The sequence below is a fragment of the Ovis aries genome, chromosome 13, assembly GCF_016772045.2.
Source record: "Ovis aries strain OAR_USU_Benz2616 breed Rambouillet chromosome 13, ARS-UI_Ramb_v3.0, whole genome shotgun sequence".
Taxonomy (NCBI): Eukaryota; Metazoa; Chordata; class Mammalia; order Artiodactyla; family Bovidae; genus Ovis; species Ovis aries.
In genome coordinates, this window is record NC_056066.1 from 78,017,407 (window position 1) to 78,038,993 (window position 21,587).

Consider the following 21,587-nt stretch of genomic DNA (forward strand, 5'->3'; position numbering starts at 1 on the left):
TCTTAGCCCCTGGATTACCAGAGAAGTCCCCTGTGTTTCATAATACCTGTGTTTCCCATGAGCGCTGCACATGTCTGATCAGGAGCTGTCCAACAGGTGTTGTATGAGTGCAGGATTCCCTCTCTAGGCCTTGGTGTCCCCAGCTAAAGTCAGTGGGTCTTGTCTCAGGAGTCAGTGACATGGTGCCTGGAGAGCATTTGGAGAACCAACAACCTGCTATTCAGAGTAGCAGTCACTGTATTTATCTGTTGCTGTCTGAGCATCGCTTTCGATCGCTGTGCACCTCTGCTGTCACCAGCTCATGCTTAAGCTCCTGTCTTAATCACTCCTAAGGTGATGGTGTTTATAGGAAGCCCAGCTGAGAAAAACGGTCCCACCCAAACTCCGCCTTTGCAACAACGCAAAACTGTACTTTGGAAACCATTACAAGAGTGCATGAGGCTGTTAATAAGTCCCTTCCAGCTCTGTGGTTTTGTGACAGCCAAAAAGAAAACAAAAGTTTTAAGAAGGCTTTAGTGGTAGGAAACCCTGGTCACTGATTCTCGGTGACACTTTGTATCAGAAAAATACCAAAATCTCTGAAGGGAGACATATTTCTCATCTTGAAAGCAGGGCTGGAGGCCTGAGATTTCTCTGCTTGGTGACGTGTAATCGCAGGAGCATCCTTTGCAGATTTTATTACATAATGGTTAGCGGATTATGTAACAGTCATGTGACAGTGATCAGGCACCTCTACTTTCTAAAAGCCAGCAACATGAACCATCTACCTACTTCTTTCTATTTTTTAGCGTATTTTTTTAAATCACAAAAGTGCTGTATGAATTCTAATGACATAGGCATGTGCAGAACAAAAAATGAAAAAGGAAAGCAAGCCTGTGACCCACCAGTTTGATTTCCTGGAATCTACCAGAGAAAAAGCAGAAGTGCACACAAAGACCTGTTGCATTATTGTTTGTAACACAAAAACAAAACCCAGAAACTTTCTAAGTGCCCACCATTGGGGAATGGTGTAGCCACACTAATGACTACTATATATCACTTTAAAAGGGTGATGTAACCCTACATAACTCTGCAAGATATATTTTGGAAGGAAAAAAGAGAGCAATACCCTGAAGTGGAAAACACAACATCAACCAACACTATATATTTTCTAAGGGTGTGTATGTATGAAGCCAACTGGGGACAATAATGCAAATAGAGATCATGTTTTTCAAATCAGTCTACAAATACAAATTATATGATTTTTATGAATATCTTTCTCCCGTAGAAGTCAGTTAACTCTCTGAGGACAAAACTACTATGTCTGTTTTGCTTACAATTTTATTACTACTCCATGCCATGCTACACTACGCTGTACCCATCAGAGAGTTCAACAGCAACTGTTTTTAACTGAAATTTTCATCGAATGCCTACAATGTGCCAGGACTGATGTTAGATTTAAGGACATAGACCCAAGACAGACAGATACAGTGCTTGCCCTCAAAGAGTGTACCGTCTCCTTACCAGAAAGAGAAGATTAATAAGTTAGGAGTAAAGAAAGAAAGATGATGAAGTCCCTCAGTTGTGTCCGACTCTTTGCGACCCCATGGACTGTAGCCTAGCACGCTCCTCTGTCCATGGGATCTTCCAGGCAAGAGCACTGGAGTGGCCTTTCTGAACTGAAAACCAGTGATTCAGGAGAGAAGGTGATGAATGTTGTGAGAAGGACAAAGAGCTTAGAGAATGGAGAAGTGACGTCAGAGATGGCACACTGGGGACAGCCCCAAGGAGGAGGTGGCATGGGCTTTGGACATGTAAGGGTATCCAGCTTTCCTTCCAGCTGGAGGGAAGAAAGCAGTTAAAAGTGAGGACTGCTGAAATTCCACTGCCTACAAGCATATACAATGGGTGTAACTAGCTACTAGAGTACTATCGTCTCATACTACATAGTGCCAGAAATTAGAAGAACTGTCATACAACCTAGTACCTGGCCTGCAGTAGGCATGCAATAAATACTTCACTGAGAAAACAAATGTTGTTGAACCCCTACCATCTGCCAGCTGATTATCGCCAGTTTCCCAGCTGATCATGATCCGGCATTCAGGTTTCTGAGGAGAAGCTAGAGGTCCAGCTTTCTAAGTGAAATTTCTCAATTATAAACACCGTACGTAAACATACTTCCTAGGGACTTCCCTGGTGGGCCAGTGGTTAAGAACAGAATCTGCCTGCCAATGCGGGGAACACGGGTCCAATCCCTGGTATAGGAGGATTCCACGTGGCACGGGGTATCTGAGCCCATTCGCCACAACTACTGAAGCCTGCACACCCTAGGGCCTGTGCTCCACAACAAGAGAAACCCCAGCAAGCAGAAGCTTGTGGATCACCGTTAGAGAGTAGCCCCCACTTAAAAGAAAAAAAAAAAAATATATATATATATATATATATATATATATATATATACACTTCCTAGTTCTGCCAACAAAGGGTGCCTATGAGAAATGACACCACTGTAAAAAAAAAAAAAAAAAAAAAGGAATTCCCTGGAGTTTGAGTGGTTAGGACTCTGTGCTTCCACTGCAGGGACACAGGTTTGATCCCTGGTCAGGGAACTAAGATCCCGCATGCCACGTGGTGCAGCCAAAAAGAAATCAACAACAACAATAAAGTGGAAACAACCCAAGTGAAAGTGTTTAGTCAATAAATGTGTCTGACTCTTTGCAAGCCCGTGGACTGTAGCCTGCCAGGCTCCTCTGTCCACGGAATTCTCCAGGCAAGAATACTGGAGTGGGTAGCCATGTCCTTCTCCAGATCTTCCCGACCCAGGGATCGAACCCGGTTTCCCACATTGCAGTCTGAGCCACCAGGGAGGCCCCAAGTGTCTATCAACTTATGAGTGGATATACAAAACGTGGTATTTCCACACAATGGGATATTATTCAGCCATTAAAAAGGAATGAAGTTGTGATGAATGCTACACCATGAATTAACCTTGAAAACACTGTGCTAAGTGAAAGAAGCAAGTCACAGAGGGACAAACATTGTTTGATTCCACTTACCAGAAATGCCTATTATAGGCAAATTCAAAGAGACAGAAAGTAGAATAGACATTCCCAGGGGCAACCATAATATCTACTTTTCAGTTATAGTCATTATCAGATCTTGCTGGGTTAATGTTGTTTGTACTTCATTGCATGGCTTGATATAATACAAATTGCAAAATGCTGTGCAAAAGTGGTGAGCTGGTGGAGTGACTGATGCACAGCAATATTCTGGAAGCAGCCTTTTTATGTGGTCATCCTCCTGTGTCTTTCCTTTTTATAGCTGAATCATTCACTGCCCAGATTCCACCACCTCTCAGGGTACCTGACACACAGAAGTTATTAGTTAAATAGACATTTCACATGCCAGTGTCACTCATGTTAAAAGTCCTTGCAATCCAAGACTGTGTTCTTTTTTTTTTTTTCCAGTATTTTTTTCCTTTTTGGTTTTTATTTCCATCCTAAGTTGTTGCTGTTCAGTTGCTCAGTCCTGTCTGACTCTCTGTGACCCCATGAACTGCAGTATGTCAGAGCTCCCTGTCCCTCACTGTCTCCTGGAGTGCTCAAATGCATGTCCGTTGAGTCGGTGATGCCATCCAACCATCTCATCCTCTGTCATCTCCTGCCTTCAATGTTTCCCAGCATTAGGGTCTTTTTCAATGGGTCAGTTCTTCACATCAGATGGCCAAAGTATTGGAGCTTCAGCTTCAGCATCAGTCCTTCCACTGAATATTCAGGGTCGATTTCCTTTAGGATTGACTGGTTTGATCTCCTTGCTGTCCAAGGGACTCTCAAGAGTCTTCTCCAGCACCACAGTTCAAAAGCATCAATTCTCTGGTGCTCAGCCTTCTCTATGGTCCAGCTCTCACATCCATACATGACTACTGGAAACACTATAGTTTTGACTAGACAGACCTTTGTAGCAAAGTGATGTCTCTGCTTTTTAATACTCTGTCTAGGTTTGTCATAGCTTTTCTTCCAAGGAGCAAGCATCTTTAATTTCATGGCTGCGGTCACCATCCACAGTGATTTTGGAGCCTAAGAAAATAAAGTCTGTCACTGTTTCCATTTTTTTCCCCATCTATTTGCCATGAGTAAGCTATAAGGGATAGGAGTAGTCAACATTTAAGCAACTGGGAAGATTTAAGAACAAGGGAAGCCTTGTTCCACCTAGTTGGGCCAGGTGTGGCGAGCCTGTGAAATACTTGTTTGCCCCCTAGTGGTGCACGTGGGAATTCCTACCGCTTTCTGTTAGCAATTTGGCAGTCTTGAAGAACTGCTGACATTGAGATGAAATTACCTACCCCTAGATTAATAAATGTAGAAATGCATAATGGTGTAAGTTCTACCTACTTTAGATAAGCATAGTAATAAATACACTTACATGTGACCTGAGGTTGAGAGATAAGACTCGGAGAGCTACTTGATTTCAGGGCTAGGAACCACCTGTGCTAGACTCTCAGCTGCCTCGGTGGTGAAGAAGCCGCCTGCCAGCATAGGAGACTTAAGAGACACGGGTTTGATCTCTGGGTCAGGAAGATCTCCCGGAGTAGGAAAATGACAACCCACTCTAGTACTCTTGCCCGGAAAATCCCATGGACAGAGGAGCCTGGTGGACTATGGGGTCCCATGAGTCCATGGGGTCCCAAAGAGTCAGACACAAGTGAGCAACAACAACAGAAACATTGACTGGGGCGGGGTGTGGGGTATAATGTAGGCTGCTGCTGCTGCTAAGTCGCTTCAGTCGTGTCCGACTCTGTGCGACCCCATAGACAGCAGCCCACCAGGCTCCCCCGTCCCTGGGATTCTCCAGGCAAGAACACTGGAGTGGGTTGCCATTTCCTTCTCCAATGCAGGAAAGTGAAAAGTGAAAGTGAAGTCGCTCAGTCATGTCCAACTCTTATCGACCTCATGGACTGCAGCCCACCAGGCTCCTCCGTCCATGGGATTTTCCAGACAAGAGTACTGGAGTGGGGTGCCATTGCCTTCTCTGATAATGTAGGTTAATGGTTTGCAAAGTGCAGCCCCTACCAGCAGCACCCGCACCACCTGGAGAAAATGTTAGAAAGGCAGATCCTTGGGCCACGCTCTAGATTTACTGACCAGCTGAATTCGAAACTCTGGGTGGCCGCCCCCAGCAACTCTTATTTTCAGAATCTCCCCCCAGGTGACTGCGATGTACACTAGAGTTTGAGAGCAACTGGCACTCCTTTGTGGTTGTTTTTTACTTTTAAAAAATTTTAGCCCCACCCTGTGGCATATGGGCCTTTAGTTCCCCTTGGTCCCGCCGTATTAGAAGTTTAGCCACTGGATTGCTGGGGAAAATCCTGACTCCTGTGTTCCATCTGTGTTAAAAGGTGATTTAATACCTCCGTGCGTCTATTTGCGTGATTGTAAAATGCAAATTGGCTTCCCAGATAGCTCAGTGGTAAAGAATTCCCCTGCTGAGGCAGGAGACACAGGAGACGCTGGTTCTATGCCTGGGTCAGGAAGATTCCCTGAAGGAGGAAATGGCAACCCACTCCAGTGTTCTTGCCTGGGAAATCCCATGCACAGAGGAGCCTGGTGGGTTACAGTCCATGGGGTCTCAGAGTTGGACGAGACTAAGCACACACACAAAATGCAAATAGTAGAACCTGTCACAGCTTGCTGTGAGGATTCATGTAAAGTGCTTAGAATAATAAGCACCCCTAAGTTCACTATTAATATACTATTATTTCAACCCTGTCCTCTTCTCTTTCACTGTTGTAGCTCAGTCACTCAGTCGTGTCCAGCTCTCTGTGACCCCATGGACTGCAGACACACCAGGCTTCCCTGTCCTTCACTACCTCCCAGAGCTTACTCAAATTCATGTCCATTGAGTCAGTGATGCCATCCAACCATCTCATCCTCGGTCACCCCCTTCTCCTGCCTTCAACCTTTCCCAGAATCAGAGGCTTTTCCAATGAGTCAGCTCTTCACATCAGGTGGCCAAAGTATTGGAGCTTCACCTTCAGCATCAGTCCTTCCACTGAATATTCAGGGTCGATTTCCTTTAGGATTGACTGGTTTGATCTCCTTGCTGTCCAAGGGACTCTCAAGAGTCTTCTCCAGCACCACAGTTCAAAAGCATCAGTTCTCTGGTGCTCAGCCTTCTTTATAGTCCAACTCTCACATCCATACATGACTACTGGAAAAACCATAGCTTTTACTATACAGACCTTTGTCAGCAAAATATGTCTCTGCTTTTTAATACTCTGTCTAGGTTTGTAATAGCTTTTCTTCCAAGGAGTAAGCATCTTTTAAGTTCATGGGCTGCAGTCACTGTCCTCAGTGATCTTGGGGCCCAGCAAAATAAGGTCTGTCACCGTTTCCATATTTCCCCTTTTTGCCATGAAGTGATGGGACCAGATGCCATCATCTTCATTTTTTGAATATGGAGTTTTAAGCCAGCTTTTTCACTCTCCTCTTTCACCTGCATCAGGAGATTCTTTAGTTCCTCTTTGCTTTCTGCCATTAGGGTAGTATCATTTGCACACCTGAGGTTATTGATATTTCTCCCGGCAATATTGATTCCAGCTTGTGCTTCATCCAGCCCAGCATTTCACATGATGTACTCTGCATATGTTAAATAAGCAGAGTAACACTATACAGCCTTGATGTACTCCTTTCCCAATTTTGAACCAGTCCGTTGTCCCATACCCAGCTCTAATTGTACAGGTTTCTCAAGAGGCAGGTAAGGTATGTATGAATTTATGGAAAGTTCATTTCAAGAGCTCAAACTGGAGGTGCTCAGTGGATTTGAAGCCTGAGTCTGGGACTCCCCTTCCCTCACCACCCTCCCTGCTCACAGCACAGTCTGGCGGCAGTTACAAGGCCAAAACAAAAGCTTATAAACACCTACAACACATCTCTGCCACCACAGAAGCACCCCCATTCCTGAAGGGGAGACAGGGCACTTTTGGGCCGGAGAGATGTCAGATGCACAGTGCCTGTCATAGGAACAAGAAAAAGAAATGGTAAAATGGAAGCATTGGCTCTCTTGGGCTGCTGCCTACACACCAAGTTACTGGTTAGTGAAAAGATGGCCCACATGGCTAGTTAAAAATAATCCTCCTGCTGCCAGCAGGTCAAGCAGAATCAATCCAGAGGACTGGGAATGGCCCAAATGAGGCGCAAATTTCCATTCAGTTAACCTGGTTTAGCAAACTGATTTATTTGTCTTGTGCAGACTCCTTACTGTGAGGCCTCTGTGGCCTTACAGGATAGAGTTTAATTGATCATTGACTTTCCTGGGTAAGACAACCGCATAGACCCGTTAGCAAAGCCGGCCTTAAAAAAAAAAAAAAAAAAGTAGCTTCCGTTATAACAGGCTGCATATGAGAGCCAGCTGGGTACAGTGGGAAGTAAAGGAAGATGAGATTCAGAACGTCTGGGTTCTAGGCCTGCTGCTTTCAAGATTGAGGTTTAGTCTCTCTCTCCAAACCCCAGGCTCCCCATCTTCTACAGAGCTAGATGGACCCCGTGGCCAGGAGGCACGTGAAGACAATACTAAGTAATTTTATCACTTCTGCTTTCACTAGGACGTCTCAATGTGGTGATAGCCTGTCTTCAACACCTCTCTAATCACGCTTAATCTCCCTTTTCTACGTCAACAGTATCCGGCACGAATTCATAAGACTCTACAGTATTTGTTCCCCGTGCCTTGTGGAAATAAGTGGTGTTGATTTTCTATTTGTAGCTTGGGAGTGATATCAAATCTCCCTGTAAAATTTGTTTGCTGAAACTCGACTGAAGAGAAAGATTAAAGAATAGTGCATACGTAAATATTAAGCAATGGTACCAACCATTTAAATTTTGGGCAAAAGTGTCTAAAGCACAATCCCTCCTCCCCTCATACCAGTCTCTGGATCCGGGTCTGCCCTTTTCCCTAGCGTCTGAGGGGCCGGGAGGCGTGGCCAGCCCGCTGGCCCCGCCCCAATCCCGGCATACGTTCCATAAGCCCCGCCCCGAGCGGTCCTCCCCGCTCTCGCTCCGCCCCTTCGCCTCTTCCGCGGCCGCTGAGGCGCGGCGCTCCGCGGCGGCAAGATGGCGGCGCAGGCGCAGCCCCAGGCCCGTGATGGTGGTGCGCAGCTGGCAGGACCCGCGGCGGAGGCCGACCCCCTGGGCCGCTTCACGTGTCCCGTGTGCCTGGAGGTGTACGAGAAGCCGGTGCAGGTGCCCTGCGGACACGTGTAAGTGGCGGGCTGGGGCCCGATAGGGGTGGTGGTGGGCAGGGGGGAGGAAAATGGAGCTGAGGAGAGAGGCCCCAGCAGGAAGGGTCTCCGGCGGGAGCGGGAGGCCTGGCCTCGAGGCGCGTCTCCGCGGGGCTCCCGGGGGCCCGTGGACGTCGGCGGGGCGCTCTTCTCTTCCGCCCCGCTTCCTCCCCAGCGTCCGGCTCTTCGGTTGAGCGTCCGCTGTGTCCCGGGCCCCCTCCGACGCGTGATGGCGGAGTGGCGCCCTGCTGGGGGCTTGGTGGAGCCCGAGCCCCGCCGGGTCCCCGCGAACAGGCTGCCCGTGGCCCCTCAGGTATGCCGTGTCCAGTGTCCGGCTCTGCGCGGCAGTTCAGTGTGCTCGGAAGTTGGAGACACGCTCGACTGGACCAAAAGGACAAAGGGGGAGTCCTGAAGGAGACCTGACCCGTCTGCCCTTGACGGGGAGGAGGTCGGGGGCTGGCAGGTAGCGGTGGTCCGCATTCCCGCAGGCGTGCGGGGCGTGTTGCGCTGTGTTTCAAATTCAGAGCCTCCATGCTGTTAGTAGAATGCTTGTGAGGACGAAGGAGCTTGTGTGAGAATGTGCAGTAACAGGCTCTGGGGTGGGCTTTGAGGTTGGCCAGATTTGAATGGAAGCCTTGCTCCATCAGACCCGCAAAACGGCTGAGTGGAAAGAATTGTCGCCTTTTGCCGCTGGGGGTTGGATTTTGCTCTGTGGCCTCCCGCAGCGCTTATCCCGGCGGGCATCGCTTGGGGTTGGTGTTAGGGCCCCTCCGCTGGTCAGGAGGCACAGAAGGCGCCTGCTGGGCGTTCTTGCTCCTGAAGCAGTCCTGTGGGGACAGAGACGTGGCAGCCATTTTGCAGGTGAGGGCACCGAGGCTCCCTCGGGGCTGGCTCACCATTGCCTGTCCTTCCCCGATGGACCGGGTGTCTGTTTGCCTGGCAAGGGCTCCTCAGCCACCCCGACGCTCTTTCCAGCTTCAGGCTGTTCTGCTTGCAGTTCAGTTAGCCTGGAAGTCTTCTTGCCCTTTCAGCCCCTCTCCTGTCACCGCTCCAAATCCTTTCCAGACTTCAAGGCCCAGTTCTAGTAACCTCCCTTGTCAGTCTCCCCATTTCAGTTATCTCCCTGCTTCTCTCCGGGGCACTCCTCCTCCTGCCTTTCAGAGAGCAAAACTTAGGGTTCATGAGGGCAGTGTTTTGCACCTCTTTCTGTCCCAAGTACCCAGTGTAGTGTTTGAGCAACCATCTTCCAATCTTATATTCAACTATCTAAAAATACTTGTATACACACTATGTGCCAGGTTGGCGAACATCCTAAGAAGCAAGGTGATTCTGCCCTCAAAGTTCACAGTCCACTGAATTGATCATTAAATAAGTACTAGCAGTGTTCAGACTCTTGTCAGTCAAACTCATTGTCCACTGGGAAAGTATCACAGAGATAAAGCCCATGTGAGTGGGGGATGGGGGAGTGATCGGGTAAAGGCCGCACAAACTTAAGAAACTGGTGAAGGCACACTTTGTGAGAGTTGAAGTTGCCCCTAGGTAGCTTTCCAGTTGAATTCTCTTCTCTGTGAATCAGCCCTCATTAGGGTTACCTAATTTTGGATTACTTCACTGGATTTAATTTACATTTATAAATAGGCTTATAAATAGGCTTGACCCAGCCCAGGTTACCAACTAAAGAGCAGCAAAATTTGAGGTTTCCTTGAGCCAGGTGGACCTTTCCAAGGTCAGAGGTCAAGGGGCAGTACTGATATGCAAACCTTGGCTCTTGTCTATACTCGCCATACTAGCTCCATGTGTTCATCAGTTCGATGCTGATTCAAAACAGATGGCAGGATCTCTGTGAGGGCCCCCACATCTCCCTTAACTCCCACCCAGTGCATTTTGCTCTGCCTGGTTGCTTTTTGCTAGCTCTTGTGCTTGAAAACAGCATCACTGCAGCTCTAGCCGCACGGGGCATTGGGTTCTTATAAAACTTGTTTCAAGCCCTGACTTTTACATCCCTCTCCACATTAGTGGAACAGCTAGAGGCTGGCAGGTGGCTGGGTGCCCAGGACGACTTGTCTGCGGAGAATTATAAGAGGAAGGGTGGGGCATCTAGAAGACTGAAAAAGGCCCATCAGTAGGAAATGGAAACTGAAAGCCAGACCAACACTGTTCACTGTCTAAGTCCTTTGCGACTCTGCGACCGTATAGACTGTAGCCTGCCAGGCGCCTCATCCATGGGTTTTCCCAGGCAAGAATACTGGAGTGAGTTGCCATTTCCTTCTCTAGGTGATCTTTCCAGCCCAGGGATCTAACTTGTGTCTCCTGGATTGGCAGGCAGATTCTTTACCACTGAGCCACCAGGGAAGCCCGTCCAAGATACAGGGGCCATTTAAAAGCAGGCTTGTTTGTTAGGTGTGACAGGCACAGAGTGGCTTGTGAACATTGATCTCTGAGTCACAGCTATAAAAAGCAGCATTGACATCCAGCGAAAGGACAAAAAGGAGAAAAATGTTAGAGACAGTAAAAAACAAATGTGCAGATTACCTTGGATTACATATCCAGAGCTCTTCCTGGCAGATCTTGCTATCTTGCCTTAGATCTCTGAGGTTGCAAATGCAGCTGGGGTGCTTTCCTGCCTCATTATTCCTTCTTTCTCTGTACCTTATCTCAGCATCACCACCAGTCTAGGCTTCAGATATACAGAAAGTTGGTCATCTTTAACTTCTTTTGTTTTCCAAATTTAGCAAATTGCCAAGTCCTCCTGAATCCATCCCCAAATCATTTCCTGAATTCTTTATTGCCTCAGTCAGGCCCTCATGATCTCTTGCCTTTGGCCATCTATTTGGTTTCTTTTCTCATCTGAAAAAAAAAAAAATTTAAAACTGACAACTCTATTGTCCATGCTAATCCCAGAATTATTTTTCTAAAACTCGATTTTGGTTTGGTTGGTACCTTGCTTTAAGTACCTGGGGCTTATGAGGCAGAGTGGTAAACATGCACAATGCATGTAAAGAAATAGAAGTCTAGGGGCCTGGAATATTCTTCCCCTCCTCTGCCACTGAACTCTTCTAAGCTCTTTCGTGTATGCTGTCTGCAGTCTAACCACTGCTGTCTTTCTCGGGTTACAGCTGGCTGCTCTTAACTGTGTTTCCATAGCGCTTTGCATTCACCTCTGTTGATGGCTGCTCCTGCTTATGGTGCATTTCATACGTGCTAGACACTGTCCTCAGAGTCCACTGTACGTGACCCATCCTCCCTAGATTCTCGAGGCAGGCACTGTGGTCTCCACTTCACAGAAGAGAAGCTGAAGCTCGGGAAAGCCCAGCAGGATCCCTCGGTGGCCAGGGCTAAGGACTGAAGACTGTGCCGTGGCACCTTCTGCCATGTGTCGTGGTAGTTTGCGTTCATTTCTGTCGTTGGACCTGTGTGTCCTTTGCAAGGAACACTGCCTACCTACCGCCACCATTCTTCTTGCCCAGAAGGACTGAATCGAGAGCAGAGATCGAGTAGTTTTTAGTTCATTATCCATTGATGTCATTTTGAAAAGTTGATCCATTTTTGTCGTCTTGTCTCCACGATGCATGACGCCGGTTCTCTGTGTGTCTTGTTCTAGCTTTTGCTCTGCATGCCTGCAGGAGTGTCTGAAGCCGAAGAAGCCTGTCTGTGGCGTGTGTCGCAGCGCTCTGGCGCCTGGCGTCCGAGCCCTGGAGCTCGAGCGGCAGATTGAGAGCACAGAGACTTCCTGCCACGGCTGCCGTAAAAATGTATGTGGGAGTGGGGCGGAGCAGTCGGCCTCTGTAAGATGGGTAACACAGGCTTGCCGCCTTGTTTCGGAACTTAGAGCGTGGCTGAGTGACGAGCAGCACGTGTGCATGCTGGCTGGCCGTGGCCCTGCTGTTGCATTTTGGTAACCTGATTGGTTGTGTGGTTTGTTTTTTTCTTTTAAAGAATTGGTTTAGCATATTACATAGCTTAGCTTTGAAAACCATAGAAATCAGTTATCCCAGTTTTTTTTCTGTAAAAGACCCATTTTTCCCAAAGCAGCATACACAAATTTAGTTAGAATATGACAAAGTGATATTTCTCCATTTTTTAAAGTATAAAATGAAGTCAGTGCCTCAAAGTTACCTGCTGCAGTGAGTTTGAGGGGAAATTTTGTGATGTATTTTACTACAGATGTAAAACTTGTTCAGCTTTTGGCATTTGGCAAGGAGGAATTGTAGTACAAAGGTCAGTATGAGGACATTTGATAATAGCGGTGTCCAGTATTTGAAATGCATCTATGTTCTTTTTTTGTATGACCGTATTAGAGTCAAGAATATTTATTTTAAAATAATTATAACTGCACAGGAGAAATACTATTATTTTCAAAAGTGATATATACAGAATTACTGGGTTTTAAATAATTGTGATTTCATTAATTCCCGACAGCACAAAAATATAAATTAATGTAGGTTTGTTCCCCACTCCAGAGATTACCTTTTTAAAAATACTTCAGTTTAGAAGGCTGCAAAACATTTTCCTGCTCTCTGACACAGGTGTGGGTTTTATATAAACAGATGTAGGATTTTTACAAAATAGGATCCTACTATAATATGTATTTCTACAACTTCTTTGCACTTTTGAAAACTTCTTTCACTCCATGACTTACCGGACACCCTTGCATGTCAGTCTCTTCAGTTTAAACCTTAGTGAGAGCAGGCATGGACTAGGTGTCCCTTTACCCTGCCTCCTTTCAGAGGATTTGGCGCTACAGGTACACAGTGGCTATAGTTCTGAGTAGAGCTAGTTCCCATCCCCTTTAACCTGGAGCTCTTTGACTGGCAGCTTGAAGTCAAGTTCTTTAGCTAGCGATAAGACAGAAGCATCATGATAAGCCAGAGCGCAAGTACTGAAACATATTTTTCCTTCCAGTTTCTTTTGATTTAGAAATTCAAGATATTGAAGTAAAATTTTGTCTTTCTGTCTTGCAAAGACTAGATTTTATTAGGTAGAATTCAGAATCTGATTTTTCTTTTTTTTGGTAATTTCATTGATCACAATCTGGTGACAGAATAGTATTTAACTAGGATTACTGGCCTTTATCCCTTTTATGTAAATCATCACTTGTCTCTGCTGCACTTAGAACATGGTTCTTGGCATGCTGAAAGGAGGCTAATTTTAAGTGCTGGGGTAGAAAACTTTAGACACTTAACTGGGTTTGGAGTGTCTCTGTGAGCAGAGAGCATATCATGAAACAAACCTCTCCAAGAGTGATTTTAAAGTGGAAGCAGATATCCTGGTTTGCTCAAGTAAAACATCCGCCTTGGTACTAATAGAAACCCTGCAGAAAATCAGAGTTTCAGTCCCTTCCGTGGAGCCAGGAGTCTTGTGAGGTTCTTTGCCTCCCCAGGGCAGTATAGGTCTAGTTTACATCTTGCCTTTGCTTTGGCACTGTGTTGGATTGGGTACAAGATCCCAGCTAACTTGTGGGCTTTGATCCTTCCTGCCTAAGTTCTTCCTGTCCAAGATCCGGGCACATGTGGCTACCTGTTCCAAATACCAGAATTACATCATGGAAGGTGTGAAGGCCACCACCAAGGACGCGTCTCGTCAGCCAAGGTAAATGGTTCTGTCACTCTCTCTGGTCGATGTCTGTCTTCATGAGTTTTGGAGAACAGAGGTGTAGTTGTTAGGCTGGCTAAAGCTGGTGTAAGTTTTTGTTTTCGGGTGGTTATGGAGGACTCGCATGTTCGCTTCAAATGCGGGCTAGACTGTTACTTTCAAAACATTTGACCTGACTGAGAAGTGATCACCAGAATCCCTGTCCTAACGCATTTAGTGAACTTTGCTACTTTGGGGAGGGGCCAGTGGTTGAAATTGTGTGGAAAGGTGCCCACAGAGAAGTTTCTTCTTTTTTCCTGCCTTCATCTTCCAGAAGTGTCCCAAACCGGTACACTTTCCCTTGTCCTTACTGTCCTGAGAAGAATTTTGATCAAGAAGGACTTGTGGAACACTGCAAGTTATCCCATAGCACAGACACCAAATCTGTGGTAAGAGAAACTTGAGTTTTTTTGTTTTGTGGGTTTTGTTGTTTAAATTCTTATGGGGGGAAAAGTCAGACTTTACAAAAAGTTACAGGATTAGTTAATGAACTCTAATGTACCCTTCACCTGGACTCACAGATTAAGATTTTACCGTATTCGCTTAACCATGCTCTGTATACATATTTTGTGCTAGCCATTCGAAAGTAGATTACAGATACCGTGATCCTTTGCCCCTAAATACTGCAACACGTATCTCCTAGGAAGAAGTGTACCTTCTTAGAAAACCACATTTTGTGTGTGTTTTAATTTTCACACTCAGGAATTGTCACATCGATACAAGCCAATACCCCATCTGCAGCTCACATTTAAATTTTAACAGTTGAAATGTCCTTCAAGTCAGTTTTCCCCAGCCCACAGATCCTGGATCTGTGTTATATTTGAAGTATATATAAGTCCCTTTAGTCCTCAGTTTTTCTTTCTTTCATGACCTTGACATTTTTTAAAGAGGGTGGGCCGCTTGTTTTGTAGCTTGTCCTTCAATTTGGGTTTGTCTGTTTCTTCATGATTACACACGTGGGTGCTCTGTCCTCTGCGTACACATCAGGGGAGTCAAGTGACCTCTGTTGGCTCCCACTGTTGGTAATGTTAATTTGGATCTCCTGGTGTCTGCCAAGTTTCTGCATGAAGTTACTGTTTTCTGTTTGAATAGCTTCTTCATAGTTGTGGAGAAAGAGAATTTAGATGGAAGTATTAGGAAAGTGCTTATCAGTCTTTGACATTTAATTTAAATATCAAGGCTGACGTGGTTTTCTTTAAAAAAAAAGTTCGAATTTGGTCCATCTCAGCAGTGTTACCCTACCCTCTTAACATGATTGACAGACGGGGTCTTAATACAACTTTCTCTCTAGTTTCATTTCTATTTTCCCGTTTATCTTACACCCCAAAGCCAAGTTTTCAGCTGCTGCTTCAAGATGTTTTAGTTACAGTTCTTAATAACTAATTACTGATTGAAAGAGCAAGTGAGCTTAGACACAGAGACAGACAGCCACCACCACCTGCCCCCACTACCCATTTCCATTTTAGAGTTAGCCAGGTAAACTTACCTATGTTGCTAATTATGAAAACTAAAATGGATGTTAAATCAAATGACAGAGATACTTTCATTCATTTCCTGCCACCATCTTCCCTGCACTCATTTCTGGAAGCCTACAAATGGTACCCACGCTAAGCAGATGAAGCTGGTTCATGCAAAATCAGTACTGGAACCCGGCAGTATCCTGGCACTTAAACCAGTTCTGCCTTCAAGGCATCAGAGGCACCTCTGTGGGCTGCCCATTGGCCTCTGAGTAGTGCTCACTCTGTGTGTGGAAAGTACAAAATGTGTCACCCAGGGACATTTCTAGCTTTTGATCGGAAATATGATTCATGCATGTCCTCCTTTTCTTGTCCCCCTTTTGATGCCAGTGACAGCGCATTCTGCACACTGTAACCGGTGTCGCTGACATTGGTTTCATGTCAGTACCTGTGGATCGGATTCTTGTTTTAATGAGCTGCCAGTTTTCCATTACTGGTCTGTACCATGATTTTAACTGGTCCCTTATTGACAAATGTCAGTGTTACTTCTGACAGTATCTAAAAATCTAAGGACTGGATATTAATTGCTACTAAAACATGGTTGATTGATTGGTGAGATAATAAGTAATATTGTAAAGGAAACGTATTTTTAGGACTGTTCTGAAAGAGTTAAGGGTGAATTGTTTTATCTGATTTTTAAATGCTTCATCTATTGCTGAAGAAAGTGTGCCACACTTAAATCTAGGCATTGGGGATAATGAATAGTTTATTAAATTATTTCCTATAGTTGTGAAGTTTTTCATGGTGCATTTGAAAAGCCTGCCATGGATTTTGAGATACCTTCACCTGTATTTTTTTATGTCTGTGAAGCAAAGTCTTGAACTGACGCCAGTTAAGCAGACTGTGCTCCTTTCTCTGGGGCCTGGCGTGCAGTGACCACAGACAGCATCCTCCCTGATAGTGTGTGCAACCTGTTGCCTGGATGGGTTGCCCTAAGGGACCTTGGAGACAGGCTTTTTCCACGGACATTCCTGTCTGGCCTCATGCTGTTCCCAGTCTAGGCTCCAGACCGGGATGTAGGGTGCCTTTGGAAAGCCCCAGGGCATGGTGGCCTGGGCCCACATTGGCCAAGTCATAATGTCCATCTGCACCAAGCTGCTGAACAAGGAACGTGTGAGTGAAGCCCTCTTCAAGGCCAAGCTCAAGTTCCCCTGGCCACCAGAAGATCCATATCTTCAAGAAGTAGGGATTTGCTAAGTTTAATGCAGATGAATTTGAAAACCTGGGGGCTGAAAAGTAGGCCCATCCCAAATGGCTCTAGGGTCAGCTTCATCCCTAATCAAGGCCCCTGGACAAGGCCTTGTCCCTTCCTTAGTCAAGGCCATCAGTAAATTCTACTTCTGACCAAAAGAAAAAAATTATTCTTACTAAAGTTTTAGATATGGATTAATTTGGTCAAAGGTTAACTATATTCATAATCTTGATAGGTATTGCTAAACTCCTCTGTGGTATCTGATACTACAGCTTAGTTTTCTCCTTTTCCCCCTTCCTTTGTCTTCCTGAAATCCCTCTGATTACTTTGTTTCTTTAAAGCCCCTGCCCCTCCCCATTCTGCCCTCCTGCAGAACTCCATAACGGTCAGTGTTTGAGCCCTGCCCTTCGAAAGTCTCCTCCTCAGACTCTGGTCCTGACTGTGCTCTGCTCCATAGCACCAGCTCTTCCACTCAAGGAGCTGCCCATCATGTCACATTCTTCTCATGTCAACCCCCTCTGTCACCATACCTTCCTTGTAAAGTAAATGGTGACATGCCATCGCCAATCCAGCCCACTTAGGCCTTGGTCTCCCTGTTCCCACTCCTCTCGGCCTCTCTCCAGGAATTTTCCACTCTAGCCACACTGACTGGCTGTTTGCCATGTACTCTTTGTCTTTCCAATACCTCTGACTCTTCAAAGCCGGAATCAGCCTCTTGTGTGAAGGCTTTTCCCCCTGAACCCCTTCATCTGAACGTTTACTTTATAAAAATAGCATGTAAGACTGTGTTTCTTCCTTGGGACATTGCTCACCTGTCATTTCCTTGGTTTTCTTTGTGCTTTTATTATCATTTTGCCCACTGGGTTGGAAGGCTCCGTCTGGGCCCCTCCTGGTCTGACACACTGACACCCTGTTCTCTCCTCAGTAGGGGATTAGAAATGGGTGGTGTCGTGCCTTAAGCCTTTACCCGCCACCCACACCCTGCCCTGCCTGTCCGTCAGGAGATTGATGTCTTCTGGGATGTGGATGTGCCCTTGAGGGTGTGACCAGGTGCTGCGCCGGGAGTCAGGAAAGCTGTCCTGGAGGAAAGGTGGCCAGACACAGTCCCCAGAGGGCTGCGGTCTGCTCAGGCACCAAGTACCTAAGCCATCCCTGACACCATGCTTCTGTGTCGGAAGGTGTGTCCCATATGCGCCTCGATGCCCTGGGGAGACCCCAACTACCGCAGCGCCAACTTCATCGAGCACCTCCAGCGCCGGCACCAGTTCTCCTACGACACCTTTGTGGTGAGTCTGCAGCCTGGGCGCTGATTCCTGGCTGCCCCCTCGCACCCGGCAGGCCACACGGCTCCCTCCCTCCCCTCACCCGAGAACTGCAGGCCCCCGGGGGGTTTGTCACTGATGTGATGTGCTCCCTGAAATGACAGCTCTGTGGCGTTTAAGGAAGGGAACTGGCCAGCCATCGAGACTGAGACAGAGTGAGCTTCCTTTTATGTTTTCCAAGATTTTTATCCACTTTCTTTCATATATGGCTTCTAGCTGTTACAGAACCTGGTTTGGGATCCTTAAGCCCAGAAGCCCATGGGTCCGGCAAGTCATGGAAGTGATTGTCCTGGGGAATTGCAAGCTGGACAGTGTATATGGCTCATCATGCTGCCAGCGGCTCCAGCTAATGGGGGCGGAGCCGGGCACTATGTTGCCAGGTTCCTTCCTGCCCTGATACCAAGGAACTGGAAATGCAGAATTTCATGTGAAGTTCATGGGGTAACAAAGAGTCAGACGCAACTGAACTGAACTGTCCCATATTTATTTCTTAAAGTACTTCAGGTCAAATCAAACACTCTGGGACTTCCCTGGGAGTGCAGTGGCTGAGACTCCATGCTCCCAGTGCAGGGTGTCTGGGTCTGATCCCTGATCAGGAACTAGATTTCTCACGCCACAACTGAATACTCTGTGTGCCGTAATGAAGACCTGGTGCAGCCAAATTTTTTTTCAATTTAAAAATTAAAGAAAAGAGCCAGACGTGGTCATCAAGTTTGCACCCTTCCCCTGGAGCTGAGTGGTTTGAAGGGCACACTGTTGTCTTGGCATTATGGTGGCAGATCCAGCTAGTTGTCTCAGGTAAACCTTTTATTTACATATGTAGGTGTCAGGTTAGGATTTGAGAATAGCATTCCGTCTCAATGCTGTGTTTCAGGACCTAAGATGGAAAGCATGACTCTTACCTGAGTTGTCCTAAAGAGTAATTTACTCTTGTCCTAATGAGAGTATCTGAAATTCAGACTTCAAGATTAGCATCTTTTTGTTAAAGATGAATACAGTTGCCAAGACAGGCCAAAGTAGATAGCTTTGCCTCAGTGAACCAGAGAGGCTGTTTTCACCCCGGGCACTCCAGCTCTGAGTGCCTGGTCTGTGCCAGGCTTCACGCAGGTGCCCACCCGTCTGAGGGTGCCGTGGGCATGTTCACGGCCAGGGTGAGGCAGCTGCAGCCTGGAAATCAAGCAGCTGCCCAGGGTCAGGCAGCTGGCTTTGCAGACTGTGCAGCTGGGCCCTGGCCCTCCTCCCGAGCTCTGCTCAGACGCCCTCCTTCTCCGCCCCACAGTGAGCCCCTCAGCTGCACACGGTTGCTGAGCGTCTGTGTTGTCCGCAGGATTACGACGTGGATGAAGAGGACATGATGAACCAGGTGCTGCAGCGCTCCATCATCGACCAGTGAGCAGGCGCCCGGTGCGCCCGGCCTCAGCTCCGTGTGGAGGATGGAACTCGCCCCCCCGAGTGTGCAGCGGGCCTGGTGTTCGGGCAGGGTCACTCGCACAGGGAGCGGGCCCGCCCTCCCTGGGGGCTCCGCTCACCTGCGTGTCTCCCGTCTGCTCTCGTCTTGCTCCTCAGCCGCCCCGAGGAGCCTCTGTCCCGTCTCCGGAAGGGAGCCCAGCTGCCCCCGTGTCCGTGCATCACGCTCGCACCTCCTGTCCTGTCCCGTGTTGATCTCTCAGGTCCTCCGAGCCAGCCAGGACCTTTTCTGGGTCATGAATAGCGCAGGTGAGACCAGTGTCTCCTCTCCTTGCCCCCGGGCGGTGTGGGCTCTGGCGGTCAGGCGTCTCATGGGTGATGGAGCTGCTCCTGTGCTGTGCGAGTTCCTGTTTGTTGGCTGTTGGCAGCAGCCGCCGGAAGCTGGAGTCGCCTCATGGGAAACGGTTCATGAGTCCCGTGGGAGTAGGTGTCCTGAGCTTGCCGTGGTCTGATCCTGGAAGTTCTGATGAGCGTTGTTTCCCTCCCATTCCTGCACACCCTTAGGATTAACTGGTTCAACTTTAAATGCCTGCATGGTGCCTTCTTAGGGTAAGGTGTAACCACATATTTTTAGTGAAAAGAAGTGTTTCTGACTTAGGAAACTTAAACTCCATTTATTCCTAAGCAAGGAGAAGGGTCAACTTAAGTGAGGTGGGAGGGCCACAGCTTTGGGTTCTGATTTTTTTCAAACCAGTGAGTTATTTTCCAATGATTTATTCATGTTTGCCTCTCTCTTTGGGAACCTGCTTACATTCTTGTCCTCGAAGCACAAAGAGGGGTCCGGGGCCCCAGTGGGTACTAGTTCTTTCATCTCTTATTTGGCAACTTAGATTAACCTGAGGGTTGCTTTCCTATCACAAATTTTTTCCTTATAAAACTGGTTTCAACACATTAATCAGTGTGTGAAGACCTGCCTTCAAGGCGGAGGAGTTAGGGGAAGTCAGCCTCCCCGCCTGCTGTCTCTCTGACGAGACCCGCAGGTCAGGAGGTACAGCACACCTCTGGGAGCAGTTGGTCGTGGAAGCTGTCCGCCGGAAACTTGCTTTGCTAACAGCTCAAGAAGCTTCACGTTCACCCTGTTTCACCAATGTTAACAAATAAGGCCATGGGCTGTCTCATCTGGAGGAGCAGAACCTCTGGTAGACCAGAAGGCTCCCTATTTAGGTTCATTTTTCCCTATTAGACCTCCTGTCTGAATAGGGATATTTTTGTTGGTTAGTGGCTGAAGTTGCAGGTGACCCAGGGCTCTGGGCCTGGACACCGCTGCTTGGGGCCTCACCCTCCCTGCCACTGAGATCGCACGTGCTCAGGAACCGGCAGGGACCGGGCCCTGTGGGGCAAAGTAACTTTCTCTAATGTGCTATCGCTTGGGAGGGCCCGGGTGTTGTTAACAGCTTCTTCACTGTAATTTCTGGAAAAAGTTCGCTCTGATCCCCCTGAATTGAGATCATCTCAGCCTAGGTTTAGAGGGAAATTTAACAAAACCTTCATTTGAGGGAACCTGATGGTGGTCTCACAATGGTACCAAGAAACGAATTTCATTGTATTAAGTGCACTTCATGTATTTCTAATAAGATGACTTTCCAGAAAGTGACGTTTGTTATGTTCTGGCTTTTAAAGTGAAATATAAATAAATCTCATGATTTATCCAACTGGTACCCTGTAATGCCGGTTTTTATTAACCTCAGTTTGCTTGGGGAGCCTCCAGAAGACTGTTGTGCTTTTTAAGGGGAAGTTCTTGTCTGTCATGAGGGAGTCCCATCTGGCTCTGATATCAGCTCTGACCCTTCAACAGCTGGCCTTACTGAGCCTGTCTTCTCTGGAGAACAGACCCACCTCCCTGCCACCCCTGTCCCCACCGTCCTCCACCACAGACACACACGTTTGGGAGCTCCAGTGAGGCAAGAAGTGACCCTGTTCCATGAAACAAGACCTCAGGTGCCTTAGCAACAGCCCTGAAACATCGCAGTAGTGGGTTCCACACGTGGAGGTCTGAGGTCATGGGCCTGTCTCGGTTCTGCACTTGGCCTCCGGCTGTGGGACGTCTGGAAAGTGCTTCCCCTTCTGAGCTAAAGAGGCTTATGTGGGATCCTTCTGCCTGTTCGGCTTCACTGGCGGCTCAGTTAAAGAAGGCACCTGCGGTGCAGGGGACCCGCGTTCCATCCCTGGATCGGGAAGATCCCCTGGAGGAGGGCATGGCAACCCAC

General features: G+C 47.4%; 1 protein-coding gene and 1 non-coding gene across 2 annotated transcripts; both read left to right on the plus strand.

Moving 5' to 3' along the window:
• The first annotated feature begins 8,073 nt into the window (after nucleotides 1-8,073).
• Nucleotides 8,074-21,032, plus strand: RNF114 (ring finger protein 114). The gene is made up of 6 exons (XM_004014631.5): nucleotides 8,074-8,230; nucleotides 11,853-12,003; nucleotides 13,734-13,840; nucleotides 14,157-14,271; nucleotides 17,770-17,877; nucleotides 19,241-21,032. The coding sequence occupies exons 1-6, from the start codon at nucleotides 8,085-8,087 to the stop codon at nucleotides 19,304-19,306; spliced, it is 693 nt and encodes a 230-aa protein (XP_004014680.1). The 5' UTR covers nucleotides 8,074-8,084; the 3' UTR covers nucleotides 19,307-21,032.
• Nucleotides 16,222-16,353, plus strand: LOC114117645 (small nucleolar RNA SNORA70). The gene has a single exon (XR_003591311.1). It is a non-coding gene; the product is annotated as a small nucleolar RNA SNORA70 (small nucleolar RNA).
• Nucleotides 21,033-21,587: the final 555 nt, after the last annotated feature.